The 25806-nt window shown below is 48.1% G+C and overlaps 1 protein-coding gene across 1 annotated transcript in view; it reads right to left on the bottom strand.

Moving 5' to 3' along the window:
- Mast4 (microtubule associated serine/threonine kinase family member 4) overlaps window positions 1-23306 on the bottom strand; it is a 590118-nt gene extending 566812 nt beyond the window's left edge. The window contains exon 1 of the mRNA XM_032898966.1: window positions 22764-23306. Coding sequence (XP_032754857.1) covers window positions 22764-23120 — 357 coding nt within the window. The 5' untranslated portion in view covers window positions 23121-23306. The remainder of the gene's footprint in view (window positions 1-22763) is intronic.
- Between the last annotated feature and the right edge of the window lie 2500 nt (window positions 23307-25806).

Below are 25806 nucleotides of genomic sequence, written 5' to 3'. Positions count from 1 at the left end.
CTTTTCTCCCCCCCGGTTCATGGAGTCTGTAAATTGACCGATATGTGTAGACCCAGTTTTTTCATTCCAGGGATAAACCCAACTTGGCTTTGTTATGTGCTGTAAATCCAGTTTGTCGTGTGTTGATGAGACTGTCTGCATGTGTGCTCATTGGCCATTATAATCTGAGCACCCTGGGTTTTCTTTTCACTACTCTTAGCCTCAGTGCCTGGTGCATAATAGGTCCTTAATAAATTTGTTTTAGCAGAGAAAAAGCCGAGTAATGAATTGGAATGTATGGGCTAGTGACCTTGCATTAAACAATTTCTATCATGAAACATATAAGAAAATGCTGAAACCATAAAAAGAAGGACAGAAATGAGTATAAACCATCAGTAACCACCGTGCAACAAGGAGAATATGACCAGTGTCTCTGCAGCTGGGTTGCTCTCACAGGGGAAATTAACCAGAATGCAAAGTGGAGTTAAATGTGCAGAAAGATATGACTTGCCTAAAAAGGTTTTGTTTTTCTGGACATAGTACTTTCCAATTTCTTCCCTTTCACTCATACACTAGAGCATTTCAAAACCAAAGAATAGCCCCAGAGCCTCACCATGAAGCCACTGCGTGGAGACACATGCCATTTAAGTGAAATTGCCTTATGACTGCATACCTACCTCCTATCACTTGATGTCCCCAACACCAAGATCCTGCCCCCTCACCAAAGTGATCCCTAAACCAAGGTTCTGTGTAAATCTGATCCCATTCCCCTTAAGCATCCAAGAACTCTCAGAGCACAACATTAAGACCGTCACCCTCAGCTCCTCCTGTTCATCTCTCTTCTATTTTATTAACAGGACATTCCTGCCAGGGTCAGGAGAATTCAAGGCAGGGGTGGGGGGAGAAAAACAATCTATTTAGAAACAATTCTGTCCTAACTGCAGTGCCATCTCCCATCTATATCTCCCCTGCTCTGAATGAGGGGAGACATTCGCATTAAAACAGTAACCCTCTTACTTAGAATGCACCTGCTCAAGCTGATTAAGCCCCAACGAAGTCCTAATCCTCCACTCTTGAAAACACTGCCATTCTAACAAAATGAGTTATCACTTCTGTGGGACCTGAAAAAAAAATGTGAAATGCAGGAATGGAGATGAGGAGGGCAGAGGGGCATTGGATAGAAGACCAGAGAACAACTTCCAGCAAATATTTCCTTCAGAGACTCCCAGGAATGTTAAGACACAAGTCATAGACAATTAGCACTCCATCCAGGAGGCTGGTTCCCAGGGAGCCCCAGTCTCCTCTATCAGAAAGGCTCCATGGGGTTGTTCCACTAAAGGCCATCAGTTAAGGTTGGCTGCCACAACAGCCGTATTATAGGCGGTCTGCTCACACCAATTTCACACAGTCATAACTTCCCATTCATAATAAGAGGCAAACACTACAGAACTTTGTTCAGGATTCATCACTGTACTGAGCTTTTATGATGTATTAATTTGCGGGCATGGTTCCAAACGGTTTTAATGTGGAAGCTCGGCAGCTGGCACTGTAGAGTTCCACGCACTCTCCCGGCTCACAGAAAGGCACACCACAACACGGTGTAATTGCTTTGCTACAGAAATGCTACAAAGGACCAAAGGGCCCCCTACCTCCTACTGCAGGAGGCTTCATCTTACATGGCTGAGCGTAACGGGGCATGATTGGCTGTACTGAATATTTTGGTAATGCTATAATATAATTATTGGATAGCAATTTTATTTTTAAATATCCCTCCCCTGTTTAGTTCATCAGAAAGGAAGAAAGAAAGAAAGAGAGAGAGAGAGAGAGAGAGAGAGAGAGAGAGAGAGAGAGAGAGAGAGAGAGAGAGGGAGAGAGAGAGAGAGAGGAAAGAAAGTAAGCAAGCAAGCTAGCTAGCTGGCTGTAAACCGTCCTTCAAGTCAACCCCTTTAAAGTACTGAAATTCTGCTATAACACAGTAGACCAAACTCAGACTTTTTTAAAGGCACAAGAATATATACTCCAGGGGTGAGATTTACAAGGTGGGTCCATCCATAAAGTGCTAGCTGCCTGAGTTCAGACAAGCACATGCCAAGTATATATAGAAAAAGCCAGGCCTGGACCCTGGTATCTGTGACCCAAGGATCTGGTCAGAAATGACATGTAGATCCCCAGAGCTTGCTGGTCAATCTAGCCAATCAGTGAGTACCAGGTACAAGGACAAACTTTTATCTCAAAACATAAGGTGGAGGGTGACCTAGGAAGACCCAGATACCGGCCTCTTACTTCTACACACATGAACATTCACAGACATGTGTACACATATACACAAAGGTGCACAAATACAATATATATATATTATATATATATTTCATACACAACACACAAAGAATTCATAAATTGTTTCTAACAACACAGAGTAACACCACCTCCTCCCCCCTCTGTCTCCCTCCCTCCCTCTCTGTCTCTCTCTCCCTCCCTCCCTCTTTCCCTTCCTCCCTTTCTCCCTTCCTCCCTCTCTGTCTCCCTCCCTCCCTTTCTGTCTCTCTCTCTAGCAAAGATCCTCGGGAATAACTCAGTCACCACATGCCTCCAGGTCTAAGTTCAGTCCTAAGCACTTAGGTAAAAAGCCAGATGTGGCAGCATACACTTGTAACCACAGTCTTGGGAGAAGCAGAGACAGGAAAATACTGGGACTCAGTAGGAAAACTCAGTCTCTTAATTTATGACTGTTAGGTCAGTGAGGGACCATGCCTCAAAATGTGGGGATGAGATGACATCCAAGGTTGCCCCTTGGCCTCTACACAACACACACACACAACATAGAAAACGGATCCGCTAGATACTTTCTTTCAAAAATATACAGTTAAGCAGTATATCCCTATGATAATAAACAGGTATGCAAAGTAGTCACCTAGAAACACATGTGCAAGGTTTATTGAAATATTCACCAGAATGAAGCCTTCTGAGAATATGCATAGAAATACCTTGGTTACACTGAACCGTGGGGAGGGAAATTAGTTTACTTCATTCCTGTGGCAAACTCACTTAGGCGGATACATGAGCCTCCAGTATAGATTCACAAGCACACATCTGTGCCCACATATCTGAGGACGATGTATCTATGATGAGGGGAAGGGAGCAGAAGCCAGCAGAAATCTACAGGACCCTGTGGGCATTAATACCACAACATGAATTTTTATGAGTTTTCAAGGAGGAAAAAAAAATATGCCCTAACGAAAGGCTGATAAGACCTGACAGCTACCAGCAAGCGGAGCACACACCCTGGGGCCCACACTCGCCATGGCCCTGCTTTATGGGTGGCACAGGTGTGATCCAATGCCTGGCTGGTCTTTGTTGTGTTTAGGGCTGAAAGGCTCGGCAGTAGGAACCCTATGAAGCCCAGATAATAAACTATTGATGAGGCTTTCTGTGGATCAGCATGCTAACAAACAACTGCCAAAGAGATTGCGCGAGTGCCTGTCTCTTCAACTGCAAGCTTCCAGCTTGGTTTTCTCTACCCGTCATCCTCCGCAAGGGGTACAGCCCTGCTGTGGGGTGACAGGCCAGCATGAGGGCTAGCTGTGAAGAGAACACTGCATTTGTGTACAGCGCATGTTGGAAAGCCCCGTCAGCTGGTTTAGAGATGGACGCCTTGGCAGGTTTGTGTTTTGTCTGTCCTCACATCACCAAACAAGCAACCACAAGTTCGGCGAAATTAAACCCAGGTAACGAAATTCTCCCTTTACAAAACGTGAACTTAGAATTCTCGGCACCCTCTAGGAAAGAAAAAGCACACATACTCCCGAGGAGACTGGCACTCCTTCCTGATCTTGCTATCTGAAGATTCACTCCCAAACGACCACGGTAGACATCAAACACAGCATCCCGTTAATGGGTGACCTTTTAAACCCATGTGTCTGTCACCCTTCATCACGAGAAAAAGTGCTTCATTCTATGGTCAGATCCGTCTAAAAGTTAGGTTGGGCTGAGGGTATAAACCTGTAAGGAAGCATGCTTTCATGCACAAAAGAACTTAGTGTGCCTGACAACCTGCAGAAACATGAAAGACGATGTAAACAGAGCCAAGGGCCTGAATCTGGGATTCTACCTGGGGAGGTGTCATTTGCTGAAGGTCAGGGAAACTGTGGGCAAAAATCGGTCAAGTGCAAAGCCTAACCCCATTGTAACCAAAAGATCCCGTAACCATGAGCTGAGTTCTCTCAGACCTCCATGCCGTCATCCATGAGGTGGAGCAGCCCTACCCTCTCACAGACTTGCTGTGAGGAAAGGAAATGATCCTTGATGCACCCAGCATGGTGCTTGCTCCCTAGTCCATGGCACTGGCCAGTGACCGTCTCCCTCCACATGACAAAGTGAGCAAGTCCAATGTGTATGAACTTGGCCCTTCAAGGAACATCAGCATGCCTTGAGTATGTGCAGACAGGCAGCATCAGGGTCAACTCAGCCAAATTCTGACAGAGGTCACAGGTGACACAAAGGGGAACGACAGAGCCACTCCCCTGCACCAGGTCCCTGTCCAACTCTAACCTCCAAGAACACGGGCTAAATATTCAGCGTATTGTGTTCTAAGCCTTGTCTGCCCGTCTTTATTAGTCTGTCCATGAATGGACACTGACCTTTTCACATGTGACCCATGTCCAGGCACTCTGCAGGAAAGAGCGGACTGCGGCAAGAGTATGAACGAGCATGCGGGAGAGCCAGGAAGAGCCTAGGCTGAGAGCCACCATCCACTGTGAGGCAGGCTCTCCCAGATCTGTGGGGCTTTAAGCCCCTTCTCTTTGCCTACCTCACCACTGTGTGAGCCAAGAGTTCAGCCAGGGCTCCAGAATGCTGTGTTTCTCTCTCTTGTTTTCTATTAATTATTCGTGTGCATGCGTGTGTTCCCTCCTGCGTGTAAATATGTGTACGTATGTGCCAAGGTGCACGTGCGGAAGTCAGAGGACAATTTTCAGGAGTTGGTTATCTCCTGTCATAGTGAATTCTGGGGATCAAACCTGAGTTGTCAGGTTTGCAAGGGCAGTGACTTTCAGCTGCCAAGCTCCCTCGCTGGCCCCTTACTGATAGATTTAAGGTTTTCCTTCCAATCCATCTGTGAGTGAGTATTTCCAAAGGCTCAGTCATTTTGGTTTTAAGAGAAACACAACTTTTTCCCTGGCCTTATGTGCTTTTATAGTTTGTTATTACACAGATTATTGAGCACTGCAATTCAGCGACCAGTTGTGGAGGGAGCTGCCGACAAGCAATGCTGTCAAGGAAATTAATTACTCTGGGGAAAGAAGGGGCAGTTCTTAACTATTTAGATGAGACAGAGTTCGTCTTCCTGCCAGGAGTTTTGCAAACATGTCTAAATGCCTGTCTGTTCAGAGGATAGAGTGCACAGTGTCTACGCCCTCTGCAGAACCTCTCCTCCACACCGAGGCCACGGCCAGCTACCCACTGGAAGCCTAAGATAAAATCCTGATTCAGTGGGCTTCATAGAGAGGAAATGTCTCACCTTCCACAGGGGCCACCATGTGACTTTTATCCTCTCTACAGCACGCTCATGAGGCCCCTGTATGGGGTGGGGGGTCTGGGGGTGGAAAACCACTTGAACACAACCAAAGTCCTCCAGACATCTGTCTGTCTCAGACACCAACCCAGTCCAGCTGGTCCAATCCAGAAAGCTGTGCCTAATGGGTGACCACTGACCAACGAGACACCAGACCACTGGGCATGGGGGTGGGGCGGGGGAATTTCTCTTTTGTATCCGTGACTGAGTTGCTCATGTTGACCTGGGGACCTGGACTAAATGTGAAAACTCATGACCCGTACCTACTCACAGTTCATAAGACCTAATAATGAGGGGACAGTGTCCTCGTAGTCCTCTGTTGGTCTTGAGGGTCAGCACTCCTTTCAGGATGGCCCTTCTCCTTGGCCTGCAAAGTACAATTTTGCCATTGATCTGAGGCACAGTGGGAAGTCACTGCTGTGGCTAGGAAGCTGAGTGTGAGGGGACTCTCGTGCAGCCCAGTGTGGTCAGGGGAGCAGACATCACAACCCACTGACCCAAGTGTATTAGTGGATCCATGGTTATGCCCAGTGGAAGGAATGGCTCCTGTGTTAGGACCAGCAAAGGGCAAGCAGGGAAGAGAGCAACCGACCAACCGCTCAGAGAAGAGCCACTGAGCCACTGGGCACTCTCTCCAGTGCTATATTTCAATACCTTAGTAATGCAACCACACAGAGGAGCAGGACCAGATTTCATGGTTATCTAGGCATCTCTGGAACCCAAGTGTCAGTCACGGGTATGACAGTCACCACATCGCATGTGGCCCCTACACAGTTAACCACAACTGCAGACAGACAAGACAAAGTAGGGAGAGTCTCTTAGGGATCAGACTTCCTGGAAGTCTCATCTCCTTCCCCACTGGCAAATGCAAGGAGCTCTCTATCAGGAGAAGTCTGAGGCTGAGGACTGGATATGAAGTCACTAGATCTGTGGTCTCAGAAGCTTTAGAAGCCATAGGCTACCATAGCCACAGCTTCATCACGACAGAATCCATGTAGGACCTCCACCCAAGGGGGCTTATTCCTACCAAACACTGACTGGATGAGGGAAGTCTCCTTAAGGAGTCGGGGTGGGGAGGTGGCTAAGGCTGCCTTTGCAGAGGTGGCTCAGAGGTTAAGAATGCTCGTTGCTCTTCCTGAGGACCCTTCAATTCCCAGCACCCACAAGGTGGCTCCCAACCACCTGTAACTTCAGCCCCAGAGATCTGACGCCCTCTTCTGGTCTCTGTGGGCACTGCATGAACAAGACACAAAAGGAAGCATTGTTCTAAACTGAGGGAAAAAAAAAAAAACCTAGAAACCTGGAGAAAGCAAAATTAATCTTCAGAGCAAGGAATACTTCAAAAGAAAGATCTGATAAATTCTGACCAACTCAACTCTGGACCCACAATAAATGAAAAATATCTTAAGATAATGATTTTTAAAGTACTGGCGCAAAGACTGCTAAATTACCTTAGGAAACACAGATCCTTGTAGAAAACATACAAAGTACGTTTGCTCAGAGACATAAATAAGCATCTGGCTAATTTTATACCAAGAATTTTAAATTGCACAGACACAAAGAATCACCCAAAAAACATGGACAGACCAAACTTCCAATTACTATGCTTCTAGAGGAAACTAGAAGATAGCCTTAAGAACTGAAGGGATTCTGGGTGAGGCTTTGGGGAGCCTTCCTATTACTGGAAATGTCTATGGGCTACTTCAAAGGTGTTTTCCTAAAAGCGTATCTCATGAATCAAGGGATTTAATCACATACAACCTCCTCTCACCTTTCAAATGCTTAAAATGGCCAAGTCACCATGGACGGTCTGCTTCTAGATTGAGCATGTTAGACTTATTATTCTGTGCCTGGCTCCTGCTCAGGGCTCCTTCCTTTGGATCTCCTCCCCACAATGGTCCTCCTCTCCCTGGCCTATAGCTACCCTTCCTCCCACTTCCTTCCTGCCCCATATCCCTGCTCTTTCTCATCTTCCTCCTCCTCTTTCCCTCTGTAGTCCTACTTTCCTTCCCTGGTCTTCCTCCCCATTTCCCACCTCTTCCTTCTTCTTCAGATCCTCCTCCCCATGGTCTTCCTGTGCCCTCAATCACCCTCTAAACCTTAGCCCTCTTCCTCAACTCACTCTTCTTGCCCCTACCCCTGACCTTCTTCCTCCCCACAGTCCTCCTCCCATGATCCTCCTCCCACCTTTAGCCCTCTTCCTCAACCTACTCTTCCAGCTTCTCATCCTCTTCTTCCTGATAATCTTCCTCTTCCTATTTCTGGACCTCATTCTAAACCTGATCCTCTTTTTCCCCATGGTCCTCCTCCCATCCCTAGCCCTCTTCTCTATTGTCCTCCTCCAACCCCTAGCCTTCTTCCCCCATGGTTCTCCTCCCACTCCTAGCCCTCTTTCCTATGGTCCTCCTCCCCCATCCCTTAGCCCTCTTCCCCATGGTCCTCCTCCCCATGGTCCTCCTCTCATCCCCAGCCCTCCTCCCCCCATGGCTCTCCTCCCACCCCAGCCCTCTTCCCCATGGTCCTCCTCCCCATGGTCCTCCTCCCATCCCCAGCCCTCCTCCCCATGGCCCTCCTCCCCATGGCTCTCCTCCCACCCCCAGCCCTCTTCCCCATGGCCCTCCTCCCCACGGCTCTCCTCCCCCCCCCAGCCCTCTTCCCCCTGGCCCTCCCCCCCATGGTCCCCCTCTCCTCCCCAGCCCTCTTCCCCATGGCCCTCCTCCCCACGGCTCTCCTCCCACCCCCAGCCCTCTTCCCCGTGGCTATCACTACACTGCATCCTGCTTTCCCTGCAGATCATGCACTATGCACACTGAGATCAAGTGAGCACAGAGGCATGGTCACCTAACCTGCTTCTGGACTGCTCTAAGCAGTCAACAGAACCCTATTTTCCTGTGCTTCTTGCTTCCTTCTTCCCTCAAACACTGACTCTACAGTGCGATACAAGCAATGAAGTCCAATAAATCCTTTCCGTCCTGTCAAGAGAGAGAAGGGCTTATGCTTCACACCAGCTCGTCCCCAAGAAAAGATCTCAGCCACAGGGGTGTGGGAGGAGTGCAAACCTCACATCCTCTAAGCAGCTCTTCACCCGCACCTCCTCTGCGAGACACTGTGAGGAGCACCCTTGCTCTGCAAGGTCCTCAGGTAGCCCAGCCATAATTCCAAGAGTGCTTCCTCCCTTCCTGCCATCAGAAGTGTAAGGTGGGGGCTGGAGAAATGGCTCGGCTGTTAACAGTGCTTGTTGCTCTCACACAGGACCTGAGTTCAGTTCCCAGGACCAAGGTGAGGCCAGATCTGATGCCCTCTTCGTGTTTCCTCAGGTACCCACCTGTACACTATGGCACACACACACACACACACACACACACACACACACACACACACGCGAGGGAAAAAAACTATTAGTAAGTGAAAGTCAACAGGCAAAGAGAAGGAAAGGAGTTCCCAACAAGAGTTATGTTCATGCCTGAGGACCCAGCTATCCCTCTCCTGGGCATACACCCAAAAGATGCCCCAACATACAACAAAGACACGTGCTCCACTATGTTCATCGCAGCCTTATTTATAATAGCCAGAAGCTGGAAAGAACCCAGATGCCCTTCAACAGAGGAATGGATACAGAAAATGTGGTACATCTACACAATGGAATATTACTCAGCTATCAAAAACAATGACTTTATGAAAAAATTCAGAGGCAAATGGTTGGAACTGGAAAATATCATCCTGAGTGAGCTAACCCAATCACAGAAAAACACACATGGTATGCACTCATTGATAAGTGGGGGTTGGGGATTAGCTCAGCGGTAGAGCGCTTGCCTAGCAAGTGCAAGGCCCTGGGTTGGTCCCCAGCTCGAAAGAAAAAAAAAAAAAAAAAAAAAAAAAAAGATAAGTGGCTATTAGCCCAAATGCTTGAATTACCCTAGATGTATAGAACACATGAAACTCAAGACGGATGATCAAAATGTGAATGCTTCCTCCTTCTTTAAAAGGGGAACAAGAATACCCTTGGCAGGGAATAGAGAGGCAAAAGATTAAAACAGACACAGAAGGAACACCCATTCAGAGCCTGCCCCACATGTGGCCCATGCATATACAGCCACCCAATTAGACAAGATGGATGAAGCAAAGAAGTGCAGGCCGACAGGAGCCGGATGTAGATCTCTCCTAAGAGACACAGCCAGAATACAGCAAATACAGAGGCGAATGCCAGCAGCAAACCACTGAACTGAGAATAGGACCCCCGTTGAAGGAATCAGAGAAAGAATTGGAAGAGCTTGAAGGGGCTCGAGACCCCATATGTACAACAATGCCAAGCAACCAGAGCTTCCAGGGACTAAGCCACTACCTAAAGACTATACATAGACTGACCCTGGACTCTGACCTCATAGGTAGCTAATGAATATCCTAGTAAGAGCACCAGTGGAAGGGGAAGCCCTGGGTCCTGTTAAGACTGAACCCCCAGTGAACTAGATTGTTGGGGGAGGGCGGCAAGGTGGGGAGGATGGGGAGGGGAACACCCATAAAGAAGGGGGGAGGGGAGGGGGATGTTTGCCGGAAACCGGAAAGGAATAACACTCAAATGTATATAAAAATACTCAAGTTAATAAAAAAAAAAAAAAAAAAAAAAAAAAAAGTTAAGTTCAAGCATTTGCCCAGCTTCAGCCGACTCATGGCACTGGCACTGAGCACCGCAGAGGGAGCTCCCACCACTGAATTTGGGTTAAAATGAGCCACACACCCCAAATCCCACTCCAACTGAGCCCTCATTTTCTGGGTTCTTAAGCAACTATTTGAACCATATGAAACCTAGAGTTAGTTGCAAAATTCAAATTCTTTTGACCCACCGAGACCCGTGAGTAGGGCTTACAATGGGGCTGGAGCGAAAGTCTAAATATCTGTGAAACCTAAGTGTAACAAAGGTTAAGGAGCTCTATTCTTACATGGGCTTCTAGTTCATGCCCAAGCCAATAAAAACTTTAAACGGCAGCAGTCACTAACCGTACATCCTCAGGTGCCCTTACATATCAAAGTGAGTATCTGAGAGGCATAGATGGTGATATCTCGGCCATCGGCCACAGTACCCGTCTGATTATAGGTTTTTCGGCACACGAGGAATATTCAGCTTCTCGGCGGGGCTCACGTCTACCATTACGCTCCACTCGGTAAACCCATATTCCTCGTTTAGGGAAAATCTGTGCCTGACTTCCCTCTTAATTACCACCAAAGATCTCTACAGGACAAGTGTGGAGTCTAGAGAGCAGCCCGCTGCAGCCCAGTTAAAGCGATTTCAACAAGAGTCCGACCATCCATTGCTTGAAGTGTACTAACTCCATGGCCTATCTGTAACCTTCCCATGAGAGGAGGACAGAGACTGGCCAGTCATACTTGGAAAACTGGGTTTGGTTCTAAGTACAAAAGGGCCCCTAAATTCACATTTAAATGCTTGGTCCCTTCTGGAATGAGGCTGTTGGACAGTTATTTTAAGCCTCCTCTGTGGGAACTACATCCTACTATCTCGGTTCTATATAAAAGCCTGGGAGAATTTAATGCCTGCTTAGTGCTGGGGAGTTGGGCACATAAATTAGAATGTTGGTTGTATAAAAGCATTTCATTTGCAGAGAAAAAAATTGGATACTAATGGCCCTTGGTTTTATTTCGAATAAAGCTAGCCGGCTTATTAAAAGGGAAGTCTGAAGGAGCTTCTAAAGAGGCAACCGCTCCCCTCTTAGAAATGCCTCTATCATATTTTGCTTTCTGTTGAAGTTATTTGTCCCCACATACGGGTAAGCATCTTGAGCATTCACAAAGATAACCCAAAGACGGAGGAAGGTCGTCACCACATCTCCAGGAGACTCCTTGGGAGTCTGTCTTAGTTGGGTTACTATTGCTCTGGTGAAACATCATGACCAAAAAACAGCTTGGGAAGGAAAGGGTTTATTTGACTTACACTTCCTCATTGCTATTCATCATCGAAGGAAGTCGGGACCAGAACCCAAAACAGGGCAGGAACCTGGAAGCAGGAGCTGATGCAGGGGCCATGGAGGATGCTGCTTACTGGCTTACACAGCCTGATTTCTGATAGGACCCAAGACCAACAGCCCATGGGTGGCCCCACCCACAATAGGCTGGGCCATCCTCCATCAACCACTTATGGAGAAAATGCCCAACGTCTTGCATACAGCCCGATCTTACAGAAGCCGCTTCTCATCTGAAGTTCTCTCCTGTCAGATGACTTCAGCTTGTGTCAAGTTGACCTAAATCTATCCAGAGCGGGGTCACCGCATAGCTGAGAGTGGAAGATTCTTTGTCCCAGCTCACCTGCTGTTCCTGATCTGAACTCAGATCTGGAACACAGAGCTCTTCTCCCCAGGGGTGCGAAGGTTGAGATTTACCTGCTCAAAGCACCTCGAAGCGCCTCAAAGCGCCTGAAACAGTCCCACACTGCAGCACCCCAAAAGGAACTCGCCACTCATGTTAAAAACAAAAGCCAGACACTGCCTGTGCGGAAATACATTGCCTAAATGTCTTACAACTGCATTATGAGAGAACCCACTGATAGTATAGGCAAGAACCACCAGCCAACATCTCGCACATCAGTAAAAGGCAAAGACCAGTGTGTTTTGATATACTTAGGCAAACAAATGTATCCACTTCCAGGGCAGGGCAACTTGAGGTCCTTCAGAATAAAGACAGGGCCTGGTTACCTGAGAGACAGAGGTCACACAAATCTTCTAAAGACCAGAAACTGTTAGTACAGGATTTAGGACTAAGAGTCTTGTGACAAAGTCTGAGAAGACCCACAGGCAGCAAGTCCACATTCCGGGTTTTTTGGGTTGGACCTGAATATCCTGCCACTAATCTATGAATCTGCAGAGAAAATCCAAGAGAAAGATCCATTATAGGCTCTAGGAGCTAGCACCAAGATCTACCCTTTCCAATCTCACTGAGAAGAGTAACTTTCGGTACTGAGATGTATTTCTGTTTTGAAGTTGTCTCAAAAGAACATCACAATGCTGCCTTAAGAATGGTTCTACCTCAGCTAAAACTGACAGAGATTGGGAAGAGAGAGGCAGAACCCTCCATAGACATGAGAGATAAATGTGAAGCCATAAGGAAACCACATTTTTCGGGGTTTAAGTCAGTGTAACCCGAAAGCAAGTACACAGGGGTCAGAAAACAGAACCGCAACATCCCGAGTTGGAGAAGAAGAAACGAGGTCTAGTTTTACGGACGGCATGTGTAATTTTATTCTGTCTAGTTCTTATACGTGCACACATCTTCAGCAGTTCACTGAGATGATTGACACCCCGGGCCAAAGTCCCAAAGCCCTGTGAGATGTCTGATCATTAACTGAACAAACAAACAAAAAAAGAGCTTGTTCAGCACAGACTAAATAATAAGGCAGGAAAACGCAGAGACATCATATAGACGAGGAAATGTGAGCACAAAGAGAGCTTTCTGACTCATCTTAATGACTCAGAGAGGCCAGCAACCAACGAAGGGCTCTCTTCCCAGGATACTCTGCTTGACAGGAGCGGGACTACTGTCTTATAGAGCAGTTATTTGTCACAAAGAAGGGGATCGTGATCTGTAGGGGATTCTTATGACCAAGCCAGAGATATGGAAGAAAGGGAAGAACCAGAATGAGTGACAGGTGACCTAATTCAGAGAAAACGATGATTCAGACATTTTATATTCATTCTTTGAGAATTTCACACACGGAAACAATGCCTTTTGATAATATTCATGCCCCGTTTCCCACTTCCAGCTCTCTCTAGATCCTCACAGTTTCCGACTCCAAGTCCTTCAGACTCTCCCCCAAACACATCCGCCTCCCACCTCCATGCTTTTATTTAAGTCCCACAGAGCCCAATTAATGGTACCCATAATGCATACGAGATCGGGGCCGTTCATGGAGCACAGCAACATAAGTGTCCCCCCCCTCCCAGAAAAACCATTTTCCCACCCACCAATGGCTGTCAACTGTCAATACCTTCTCAGTCAGTGACGGAGCTTCCTGGGGCCCAGGGGCCTCCTGGAATATGGGGAAATTTCACTGGCTTCATCTCATGCAGGTCTTGTGCTGCTGCAAATCCACCAGAGTAATACCCATATAATGCCAATAGAAGACAGCAGAAATAAATAAAACAGAAGACAGCATGGATATTGCAACTTCCATTGCAAGTAACGGCAGAGCAATTGCTAATGGACTGACAACCTGAGGCAGCTCTGCTCCAAGTGGAGTAACTCATGAAGGGCTGGCTCCATTCCCCTCCTGGTGAAACTCCCCAGAGCCAGCTCACTCTGATTAACTCTTACCTTCCCGATGCTCGCATCTAAGCTGAGTCCCTCCTAAAGAACTAATTTTCAATGTCAAAAAGGGAAATGTGTGAAACCCAACTGTCAAGGACGAGGACATTTTATTAAAGAAACCGAGGAGCTAAAGTGGTCATTCCTGGTGGCTCTCTTGTCCTCTACACACAGAATCTGCATCATGGCCAAGAGCAACGCATCACAATGGAGTAAAGCTCACCCTAAAAAAAGGTCTTAAAAGCACCTTGGGGACTATCTCCTCAGTAGTTAATAAAGGAAAGGGACAGCTTGGGGGTGGGGTGGGGAGTGAGTTAGCCGATTCCTACTAAAAGAAAACAAACCTACAAACAAGAATTTCCAAGAAATGCATCTTAAATGCCGTTAGCAAGGGTATTTTTTCAAACAGTAGATTAATAATTCAAAGTCCTGGGACTTAGTGCAAAGAGAAGACAGGCTTCCGACAGGCGACAGGTGACTCGATTTCACCTTTGTGCAGCACATCATTCCTTCTCTAACGTAACAAGGTGCTTTAAAACTTACTAGTCGGATAAGGACCATATTGACATGAAAGTGGATGTCTCCTTGGGTTCTTCTACCAAGTACTTGGCTCATCTGAGGCACACAACATTCTCTCTGCTCACGGCACTGCTTTCTCCAGATCAGCGTCTGGGGCTGCCGAGCTCTCTGAAGAAACTCCGGGGAGAAGCTCAAGCACTACTTTTTAAAACTGGAAACCTGGGTGAGAGTTCAGATCATTTCAATGAAGCCAATCGAGTTAACGCTGCGTGAGGGGAAAGGCAGATGCTCTGACTGTGTCTCTATGGGCCAAGCGATCCACAAGAACTAGTGAGACTTGGTAGTCAACCTTTACACACAGAAGGGCTTTTACTGTAGCTGCAGGCCACTTCGCTAGTGAGGGGAGCTCGGCCACGGCCATTAGATGGCTACAATTTTAAATGCATGGCTTCTCAGAATGTAAGTCACGAAAACCAAGCAACACAAGATTGGCAGCACCAATTCTAACTCAACTCAAGGTGTGATGATACTTTGAGACAAACCCAGAAACACACAAAATCCCCACCCAGGAAAGAATGTCACACTTGACTTCCGACAGGTTGAGAGGAAACTGAGTTGTAAGGCCAAGGCCCGAGGATCCACATCTGACAGGAGTTAGATAACACAGACGCATCCACCCACATCAAATTGGGCTCACTTGGGAGGTTGCCCTGTGCTGAAAAGTGTTAAATGACAGAGTTCCGAACGCTAGAATTAAAATTTCATTTTCCACACGGCAGCCTATGAAATCAGGAAGGAAAAGGAGCCAAATGTGTCCGGTCTCTCTATCTTCCTCCGCACACGCCCACCTTCTCCCCCGCAACCCCCCAATATCATCACAAAGCATTCGGGCTGAAAGGTTCAGTGGAAGTAAGTACCATAATCAAAATTATATCGACTGTGTCTGAGCGGAGAATTGATGGGCGAGCAGAAGACTACGGGTCTGGGATACAAATGTCTAAGCTGTCTCCGACACGTGTCCAGTTAGGAATACAACTCATTAAATAAGCGGGGATGCCCAGCATTGAGAGTGGCTGCATCAGCCCCCAGGGGCTTCGCGAAGGCTCTATACTCTCACTGTGTGGCAACACTGTGGAGACTGCTGACCGCAGTCCTGAACCTACACTTTGCTACCTTTGAAGAACGATTTTTTTTTTCTCCTGACGCTGGAAGTACAGGTAGCTGCTGTGCCTTCCTTCCCAGGAATTCTGAGGCAGGTAAAGGAGCACAAAGATGGGCGGACAAACCAGAGCTACGGGGACAGAGGTCCCCTGTTTAATCTTGTGTTTCCTCCTATACTTTAGCTTGAAATAACGCTATCAGACACGAAGCCACGGGTAAACACGCAGAAGGCAGTGAAAACCTTTGAAGCCAGTGATGCAAAACTAGGCAGGTATCAGCCTGACCAAGTGCAAGGGAGGCACCCAGTTGGGGATGGGGGGAATGAGCGCACAGCCGACCCAGCAGCGTTCACATAGACCCAACCGGCTCCTGGGTTACTGTAAGCTCAAAATGTGTGCACTGTCTCGAAGGGACAGAAGGGAGGTTTGGGGGGAGGTAATTTGCATTCTCCTCTGGGAAGCTGGGGTGGCCTCTAGACTACAGCTCTCACCACTTCACCCCATAGCATCACCTGACTTCCGTCTAACACCCTTCCCAGACCACAGACCTTCACTTTGGGGGATGAAGTTCGAGTCATTTTTCCTGCCTCACCACACAGCTGATGTCACCCCTATGTCTAAGAACCTGGTAATTCACACACCCACCAAGCCCTTTAGGATACTGATTAATAACGGATGGCTAAGAACCGGCTCCATAGAGAAAAGAGCGGTGGTGTCCTCAGAGGAGGGCTAACGAATCATGCGCCATAGTTTGCTGTTACTGTCTCGTAAAAATGTTCCGGCCGGGAAATTAGTAGTGATACACGTCACATATCTACCTATGAGAGGAAAGCTCCTGCCAGTCTACCATCAAAATGTCCTAGCCGCACAATCCACCAGGGAGCAACTTTGGGTCTCTGTTTATCCCTTTCCAGGGTAGCGATGGTGACAATACGCTTCCAGAGCCAGCCTTCCCCATCCTCCTCGGCGATAAAGCAAATGTCCTGTGCCGTGTTTGACAGAGGCCATGCACCGTGCCGTATGGACATGGAGGCGCCGCATTCTTCCAATGACCCTCTGCAGGACGGACAGGGTCTCCGTATTAATAACCTAGATGAAGTCATCTGTTCTGGGTGACTGGACCGGGATCGGACCCTGACCCAGGAGTAGGGAAACGCTCCCTCCTCGCTCTGAAGGGGTGAAGGGAATGAACATCTGCCCTTTCCAGGCAAACACTCAGAATTCGTGAGCACGGAGTCACACACCGTATCCATTAAATCGCAGTAAACCGGACGGACGCTCACCTGCTCTGACAGATTAGCGAGGTGTAAATGCTTGCCGTGTCCTGGAGCACCAGGGGAACAAAGGGAAAAGCTGCACCTTCTCAAATAGGAAAATCCACACCCACAAGCCAGGCTCAGCTAGAATGTGCTGGCACCATGCTTCCTGCCGACAGGAGCCTGATCTCAGAGTACACCACCACCCCACACCAGATTCTGTCCAGGTAAACCTGTCCCTACGCTTACTGTGGAAATGGCCACTTGAAGGGAAGGTCCTCACCTCAAAGTTTTTCCTCTCAAAAAACAAAACAAAACAAAACAAAAACAAAAACACTAAGATGGTAACACGTCGAACAACCTCCTACTGTTCTCTGGAATGGATCTGCATTCCTCTCCTGCCACCTTCACGTGTATTGGCCTGGAGTCCCTGAACTGTCTTCTCTCTCTTCCCTTCCCCATCTCACCCACACTTGTCCGGAGTAGCAGTTCCAAGGCAGGGAAGGTGTGAACAGGATACACCCACAGTTCCCAACCCATAGGCTTTGAGGTGCCTGGCTTCCTTCGGGGTCAGACTTCCTTGCCTCAGGTTCTCCGATGGTTCCCAGTGCCCTCTGCATGAAGTTCACAGAGCCCTGCCCTACTCGGCTGTGTCTGACCTTTCGGTCACCTGCTCCCTGTTCCCCTTTCCTCTGTGCCAAGCAAAAGGCCCACAGAACACACACACACACACACACACACACACACACACACACACACACACTCCTGTTCTTCCCTTTCTCCTTCCCCATCTAACTCCGGCTCGTCTTCCAGGCTTCAGATCAAGCGTCCTTTCCCAGCCTTAGCTCCCATGCTCTGGGAATTACAGGATTAGATCACACAGCCCTTCACAGCCTGTGCCTCAGATGCCACCTTGGTCTCCAGTTAATTAATAATCACGGTGTGATTATGTTTAGCTCCCTAAGTACATGAGAAGCTCCGAGATGTCAAACCCATCTCTGTCCAGGGCGATAATGCCTCATACATACATATACATACATACATACATACATACATACATACATACAATACATATATACATACATACATACAATACATATATACACACATGCACACACACATACATACAATACATACACACCACACGCACACACATACATACATACAATACATACATATACACATGCACACACACATACACACACATGCACACACACATACATACACACACATACATACATACAATACATACATACACACACATACATACATACCATACATACACACATGTGCACACACATACATACATACAATACATACATACACACATTGCATATATAAATATATATATGCATGCATGCTAGGCTGACTGCTGTTTTAATCTCATGGCTCATACTGAGGTATCTAGTCAAAAAGTAGACTAAATAATAAATATGCCAAGATTCATGCACTTCTCTTTTCAAATTATGTAGCTTCTGGGATTAATAAAATATAAAGTCTATGAAAAGACATGGCTGAATTCATGGCTTCCTTTTGCTATTTATTCTCGTATGCAATAAAAAAAAACCGGAAACCCATTCATCATATTGCTGTTATGTGGGGAACCCCAAAACACAAACACCCTCGAAAGATGTTTAGAGGCATCCCTCCCAATCAGACACCATTTAATAGAACACTTTAGAGACAACCCCTAAGTGTGCCTATAGTTACTAAAGGGACACTGTTTCTCAGCTTTCGTCAGTAACGTAAGTCCCTTGGTGCGGCAGAGAATGACCAGCTAGCACGCAGTAAGTTGGCAAGCCCTTTAACTACAAAGCTCCTTCAGGCCACTCTGAGAATTCTGAGTGTCTCTGGAAGTCTCCAATTCTAATGCACACGGTGTATTATCAGGTGTGCCTAGTTTGACTTTGTTCACGTTTATTAAAGAAAAAAAAAGCCCTAATACCTCTCTTGTGAGCCACAAGGTTTTCGTCCGCTCGTTTGTTTGTTTTCATAGCATAGGGGGTCAAGAGACTTGTGCATCCTATTTCACAACAAAGGAAATGGGCACAGTCACCTTCAAACAAACACATCACTAGCTTCAGAAACAATGTTACTTTGTGAACTCATTGAACATCTCTTCACTAAGCTCCCATTCATTTGCTAGAGGGGCATGCTAGGTGTCCCAGGTTAACCTGCTGTCTGGGTTTATCCACCAACAGCTACCAAATGGTGACCTTCCTGGGATCTTAAGGTGCTGTGGGGAAAAGACAGGGCAGAAAGCTTTGGTTCTCTCTCACCCTCCTAGTGCTGTGACCTCTTAATACAGTTCCTCATGTTGTGGTGACCCCCCCCAACCATAAAGTTATCTCCATTGTTACTTCATGACTGTAATTCTGCTACTGTTATGAATTATAATGTAAACACCTATGTTTTCTGATAGGCTTAGGTGAGTTGACGAAAGGGCAAATTGCATAAACCTCGGGGGGGGGTAAATCCTCCAACTGACAATGTTAATCAGAACTTCAGTGTCATCCCTCAACATAGAGAACCCCACATCTGCAGACTTGCACCCAAGACATAAGACATGCGGAGGGAGGTTTGTTTGTTTTAATAAGTCACCCATCAGCGCTGACTCTCGTGTTTTTAATATTAAGTATAAAAATGGTTGGTTTTGTAGCTCAGTGCTAAATGCTTGCCCCGTGCATGAAAGAATGGAGATTTTATCGCCATACCATAGGGTAATAAAGGCAAATTAAAATTTTAGAAATCTCTCAATGCCAACGGTCAACTAGTTCTTAGGACACCAACGTCCACAGGTCTGACTGAATCGTATAGGACTTTACGTTTACATGTGAGACAGACTACGAGATAAACACTGTGACCTTCAAAACGGCTTTTACAAGGTTGTCAAGACTAAATAAATAAATAAATAAATAAAAGCACTGGAGTAATAGGACAGGAACCAGAATTTCTTTGCATTTAAAAAACAAATACAATGAGTTGGCATTTTAAAAAAAAATTGGGGGGTGGGGGGAATTAATCTTCCAGGCTACACAGCAGTTTAAAACAAAAATGAATGCCTTGCCACACTATAAGTTGCTCTGAAGCCTTTTAGAGTTTTAGTCTGGGCCCTTGCTATAGTATAACTAAAACTATCACCAGGCGCTTTGTCCCAACTTGGCCTGAGATGAAGAGAAAGAACCCCCCCAAATTTATTTCAGTAGAGGGGGAATAAGCTGAGGGCAGGAGGAAGGCCTTGGCAGCTAAGAGCAGCCGCTGCTTTTTTTTTTTTTTTTTTTTTTTTTTTTTTTTTTCTTTTTTTCGGAGCTGGGGACCAACCCAGGGCCTTGTGCTTCCTAGGCAAGCGCTCTACCACTGAGCTAAATCCCAACCCCAGCAGCTGCTTTAAGGAGGACCAGGTTCAGTACCCAGCACCCAGCATCAGGTGGCTCACGGCTCCTTGTCACTCCAACTCCAGGGGATCGGACAACCCCCCTCTGGACTCCGACAGCACTTGCTCTCTGACAGCACTTGCTCTCGTGGGCACCCACCACCATTATAAATGCACAAGCACACCTGCTATTTAAAAATGATAAATCTTTTAAGAACGGGAACAAAAGCTCAGATTCTCTCAAAGTGAAATAACAAGTCAGCCCAACCTTGAGGTTCGATTTCACAATATTTTATAAGCAATAAACGTAAAGGTTAATGTTCGATGATATTTACATGGTACTCAATATCAGCCACCATGCTGGGATTAAATCAGATGATGTGCACAGGTGTGTACAAAAGTTCTCTACTGCTGTCGCTATTACTCCCATTTAAGAGGTGAGAAAACTTGAGGCCAACAAAAGTCAAGCGTCCTGTGAGCACACTTCGTCAATGTGACAGAACCAGAAGTCAACCCCAGGTATTTCCACGAAAGAGGGTGTTTTCAGTCTTTGGTTTCTGAACCTTCTGGCATGGCAATTTAAAGTATATGCTTTTCCTAAGGAAGTGGGTAAGAGTTTTTGTTAATTCCTCAGAGCCGAAATTCCACAAAAGTCACGATCCCACAACTCCATGCAGTGAACACATCAGTACCAGTGTGTGTCCGTGAACTTTCACACCCCCTCATCAAGTTTTAAGTTTTAACATTTTCTGCTGCTAGGGGGCAGGGAGCCACATGACTTTCTTCAGTTTTGCCTCGAAATTCCCAGGGCAAGTCAAGACTATACTCCATCATCCCATGTTAGGCTAGGTCATGCCACAAATTGCAGACCTGTCCATTTATATCCAATTTTCAACTTCCAAAAACAATGACCAAAATCACTAGGCCATCCTACTGGGAGGCACAAAATATGTTTCAATCAACCAACCTTCACTGCCTTGCCTGGGAAACGAGATCTCACTATATCCACTTCGGAGAAAGTAAGACACCGTCACCCAGGGTTGAGGTGATAAATCAGGATCAAGAATGAGAAGTTACCCACCCCCATCCCCCACACCTTCAAGACCTTGTGTGTGCCATGTTAGTTATACAGAATCATTAGATTAGGACAGCCGTTTACCCAGAGCCACCAAAAGATGCACCCAGGAGACAGCACTACTCTCCACCATCTCCTAGGGTGGGTGTGTTGTTCAGCAAACTCCTGAACTATGACTAAACTCAATCTGGAACTTAGAGCTATCCAAAATTCCAGGTCGGAAACAGCACTTGTGTGGGAATGCACTTAACCTTGAAATTCTCCATTTTTGACTACAGAAGTGAACTCCTGAGGAATGAAACGCACCCAGGTCTCAACTCAGGAGCCGAAGAGTTCTGGAAAGCCAATCTCCAGACGCCTGCCCGAGATCCCTGAAATCCCACAGCCATTCCGAAAGGGGTCAGGGCTACGGCCAGAGACTTGGCCAACCATCAGCCAAAGATTCCTTCCATCTTTGCTAGGCTGTCACTTGCCTCTGCTAGCCTTGTGTGCACGATGCAGCCCTGAGATTTCCAGGCTGGACACCCAGGGGGCTAAAGCCAGGACCCTAGGCTCTGTTTACTTCTTCTAGGGACAAAGGCAATTGTTTCCTAGCGCTAACCCCCGGCAGAGACAGGAAAATACCAGTCTGGCACTGTGGAATTAATTTCACACGGAGACTATGCTAGGGTCATGTTTTATTTATGGTCCTGTCTGATCAAGACGATTTCTCCCACAAGAAATGTCCAATGCAAACAATCTCAAAGACTTGGAGAATCTTCCTTTCCAAGTCTTCCAAAGTAAGAGGGAAAAAAAGAAAGAGAGAGAGAGAGAGAGAGAGAGAGAGAGAGAGAGAGAGAGAGAGAGAAAGAAAGAGAAAGAAACCTAGTGGGTCACAAAACTCTGTGTGTCGGGAAGCGACCCACCGTTTTTTAGATGCACAGCCTTCGAAGAAACGAGGCTGGACAAAGTCCTCTGAACAAGATAAGGCACATCCTATCTGGTATGGTGACAGCGCTCCTCTGGACACCAATAGGTCATGCGGGCGGGCTTAGCATGGGGAATCTTCCTCTTCCCCAGGATGAAAGGTGTAAAGACCAAACCACCCACCCTCCAGCGACTCCAGCGTTCTCTGATCTCTGACACTGCAAGATGCAATTCCACAGCCACTACTCCCACCAGCGTCCAACGCTCCGGGTCTCCCGCTCCATCTAAGACCTCAGTGGTTAGCGATTCCCACGACTAAGAGTCGGAATCTGAGTTGTGGATTCAAGCCAAGCTTTCAGATCACATCCAATCGCTGAGGACCCATCAACTCAGTGACATTTCCAAAGCACACCGTCGGGTAGCCCAAGTAGATAAGCGTGCGAGGACAAGCACGAGAAGTCAAGGACCCACAGAGTCCCCCGACCGTCACTCTCCCAGGCTGTGGCAGAGCACCTTTAGTTCCCTCCCCACTCCAAGACACCGGCGCACACGCAACGGGATCTAAGGGGTCCCTACAGTGGGAACCTGGAGGGAGCGGGATGGGACAGACTGAGCCCACCTCTTCATCCTGCTCCTCTTGGGATGCGCTGCTGACCCGGGGTACGGGCAGTACCGCTCCTCCGGGGGGCGGCAGCGGCAGGGTAGGAACTCCACGCTCCAGCACCACGCGCGCGGGAGCCCACGCGGCGGGCAGCCGGGATCCCAGGGCGCCGCCCGGCGGCCGCGGCGGCTCCGACCTGCAGGAGAAGCGGCCCGGCTCCCCTTCCTCCGACAGAGTTTCCGAGCCAGAGGATGACTCCGCTGAGGAAGCGCCCTCCGAGGACACGGCTGCCGCCGGCGAGCCTAGGGTCCGGGTGCCGAGGCCGCTGCAGCCCCGGGGCACGGGCTCGGGCGCCTCGGAAACTTTCTCCCCCATGTCCCTCTTCGGCCCAAAGTGCCGCCGGAGGGGTGGCGGCGCGCTCGGCGCCTCCCGGAGAAGCCCAGGCAGCTCCGCGGTGTCTGGATCGCGCTGCGGCTCCCGAGCTGCAGGGAGCGCCGCCGGCGACTACATGACAGCGGCCGGGCCGCAGGAGCGAGTCGCCAAGTTCACGGCTGCCGGGGCTCGGCTGCTGACATGGACTCCCGCGCGCGGGGCCATGCCCGCCGCGATCGGCGCTCCGCGCTGCGCCCGAGCCTCCGGGACTGCGGCTTCTCCCGCTAAACCTGCCTCCGGGACGGAGCGGAGGAGACGGGCAGCCCGCGGAGCCAATGGCAGCGCAGGCGCGCCGGTGGGCGGAGGCTGCGGAGCCGCTGGCCGCGCGGGCGTCAGGTAGGGGAGGTGGGGCCAGGCGCGGGCCACCCGATCCCGCGGGAGCTCCCGGTGCGCCGGGCAGCCCCACGGCGCGGGACTCCGCAGGGCAGGCGTGGAGCCGGCGGACTTAACCCTGGCTGGGACTCCGAACTGGTTGGGGGAGTGGCCGTCTGTCCTTGGGACGAGGGAGGGAGATGGCTGAGTGAGATGAGACCTTGGAGAACCAGACTTTAATCTCCAAAAAGTGAAATCGGGAAAACTGGCCACGGGGCAAACTTCACGTGAAAACCGAAGCGCACGGCCGGTCACGCGCAAACTCACGCTCCCAGCCGTGTGCAGAGAGCGAAGTCCGTGGTGGAGAGAGGGGATCTAAACGCAGCCCATCTCCAACACCTTTTCTGGTTAAACTTCTCGGGCCTCAGTTTCCTCAATTGTAAAGGGAAACACGAACGCTGATGTTGTCTGGCAATAAGGCTACAGCAAAATAAAGTGTCAGCAGAGTTCTCGGCTTGGACACAAGCCAAGGTCTCCAAAGATGATTTTCTGTATTTCTGTTTAGAAACTAAAGTTAAGTCAAAGATACGCGCTTGTGACAAAGGAAGGAAACAGCTGATGCTGTGCGTTTAGGACCATGCTTATTGATAAGAACGCTCTTAGCATCTCCTTGCGGTTCTGCCGCTGGGCTTAAGGCACATCCCTCTAACTGGCTTTCTCTAGCCCTGGATAGCCACACCGCGGCGGACCTGGGGCTTCATGTTCCTTTTCTATAAGAACAAGGAAGGAGAAAGATCTTCCACAAAAGCACCCACACAATCACCTTCACCTTTGTAGTGTCTTGGATCTGCTGGGAAGCCAGTGCGGAGTTAGGCAGCGACAAATAAATGATTCCTACTTGCCTTCAGCTCCAGACCCGTCTGAGCTCCACACCGTGACCCGAGGTATAAATTCAGCCAGCTTCCATTCCACAGACGTTGATTGAGACGTGTGCCAGTTGGTTGCAGGGGATACAAAGATGAATACGGCAGGTCCCCTGCCCTTGAGGAGCTTGTGGTCGGGGAAGAGATTGATATTGCATAATACCGCCCCATTATTCATGTTTAAAAGCTCTGGTAAGTGCTACAATGTGCCGTGGGAGGAGAGAGGAAGAATTACAGCGAAGCCATTGCAGATCTTCAAGCCGAGGAGTCCTCCAGATTTTTACATTTCTCTCTGTCAGAACAGCTTTGCCAAGGGTCCTTAAGAAGAGGACTGGAGTTGAAAGCCCCGTTGGCTAATGAGCCCTTTTATACTGCCGAAGTATTTACAAGTGATAATGGGGGCGGGGTGGGGGGCGGCTCATCTAGTCTGGACAGGCGGCTTTGTCCTGAACACTTTCGGACTGCCTCTGAAGAGGGAAGCAGTAGGATGTGACCCTCTGGCTGTGGACAGCTGTCAGAGTTACATTGTGACACTTCAGAATGATCCAAAGGGACGGAAGACCTGCTGAGGTAAAAGGACTTTCAGGAGACTTAGCTAAGTGGTGATGGAGAGGCTGAAGAGCGCACAGTGGGGCGGTCTGAATCCACCCCCTGGGCCTCACAATGACTTCCCTCCTTAGAGTACTGGCCTTTATCTGAGCCCCTATGTGGTTGATTCAGCACAGGGGACTGAAATAAAGATTTAAGCAAGCCATTCACATCAAAGAAGAGGAGGGATTGCCTTCTCAGTTCGGGAAGGGTGCAGCAAGGACATGGTTTGAATCCTAACAGCAAAAAATGGCACTTCCTAGAGCCCGTGCTCTCCTATGAGAGGCCTCACAGCGTCCTGGAAGGAACCAAATAAAATACTTTAGGGATGAAGGGCTGGTCAAAGGTCACACAGCAAGTGGGCAGTGGCACAGTGGTTGGTACTCTGAAGTCTGTTTTAGAGAATGCCACTCAAAACAGCTTTTTTTTTTAAATCTAGGATACACATATGTGACTACTAGACTATAAATGGCCACAGAAAAGGAATATTGTTGCCTTGGTTCATTATGCAAAAAATTATTTTTCCTTTGGTCACAGGTTTTACCCACATTTATATGATACTATGTGCCAGGCAAGGTTTTGAGCACTGTGCAAAAGCTATCATATACTCAATCCTTGTGTTGATCCAATGAGGTGGTAGCAAGTTTTTGATCTTGTGTTACACTGTGAAATACTGAAATCTATGGAACCGAGAAGTTAAACAGTTAGCCTAATGCTACACAGCAAGTGTTAGAGCCAAGATTCAATTGAACAGTTTTCATGTTCTTAACCCATCCTATTCAAAGTCAAGCACTCAATAGTAGTTA

Source organism: Rattus rattus, chromosome 3 (assembly GCF_011064425.1).
Source record: "Rattus rattus isolate New Zealand chromosome 3, Rrattus_CSIRO_v1, whole genome shotgun sequence".
NCBI classification, from domain to species: domain Eukaryota; kingdom Metazoa; phylum Chordata; class Mammalia; order Rodentia; family Muridae; genus Rattus; species Rattus rattus.
This window is presented reverse-complemented; position numbering and strand designations above follow the sequence as displayed.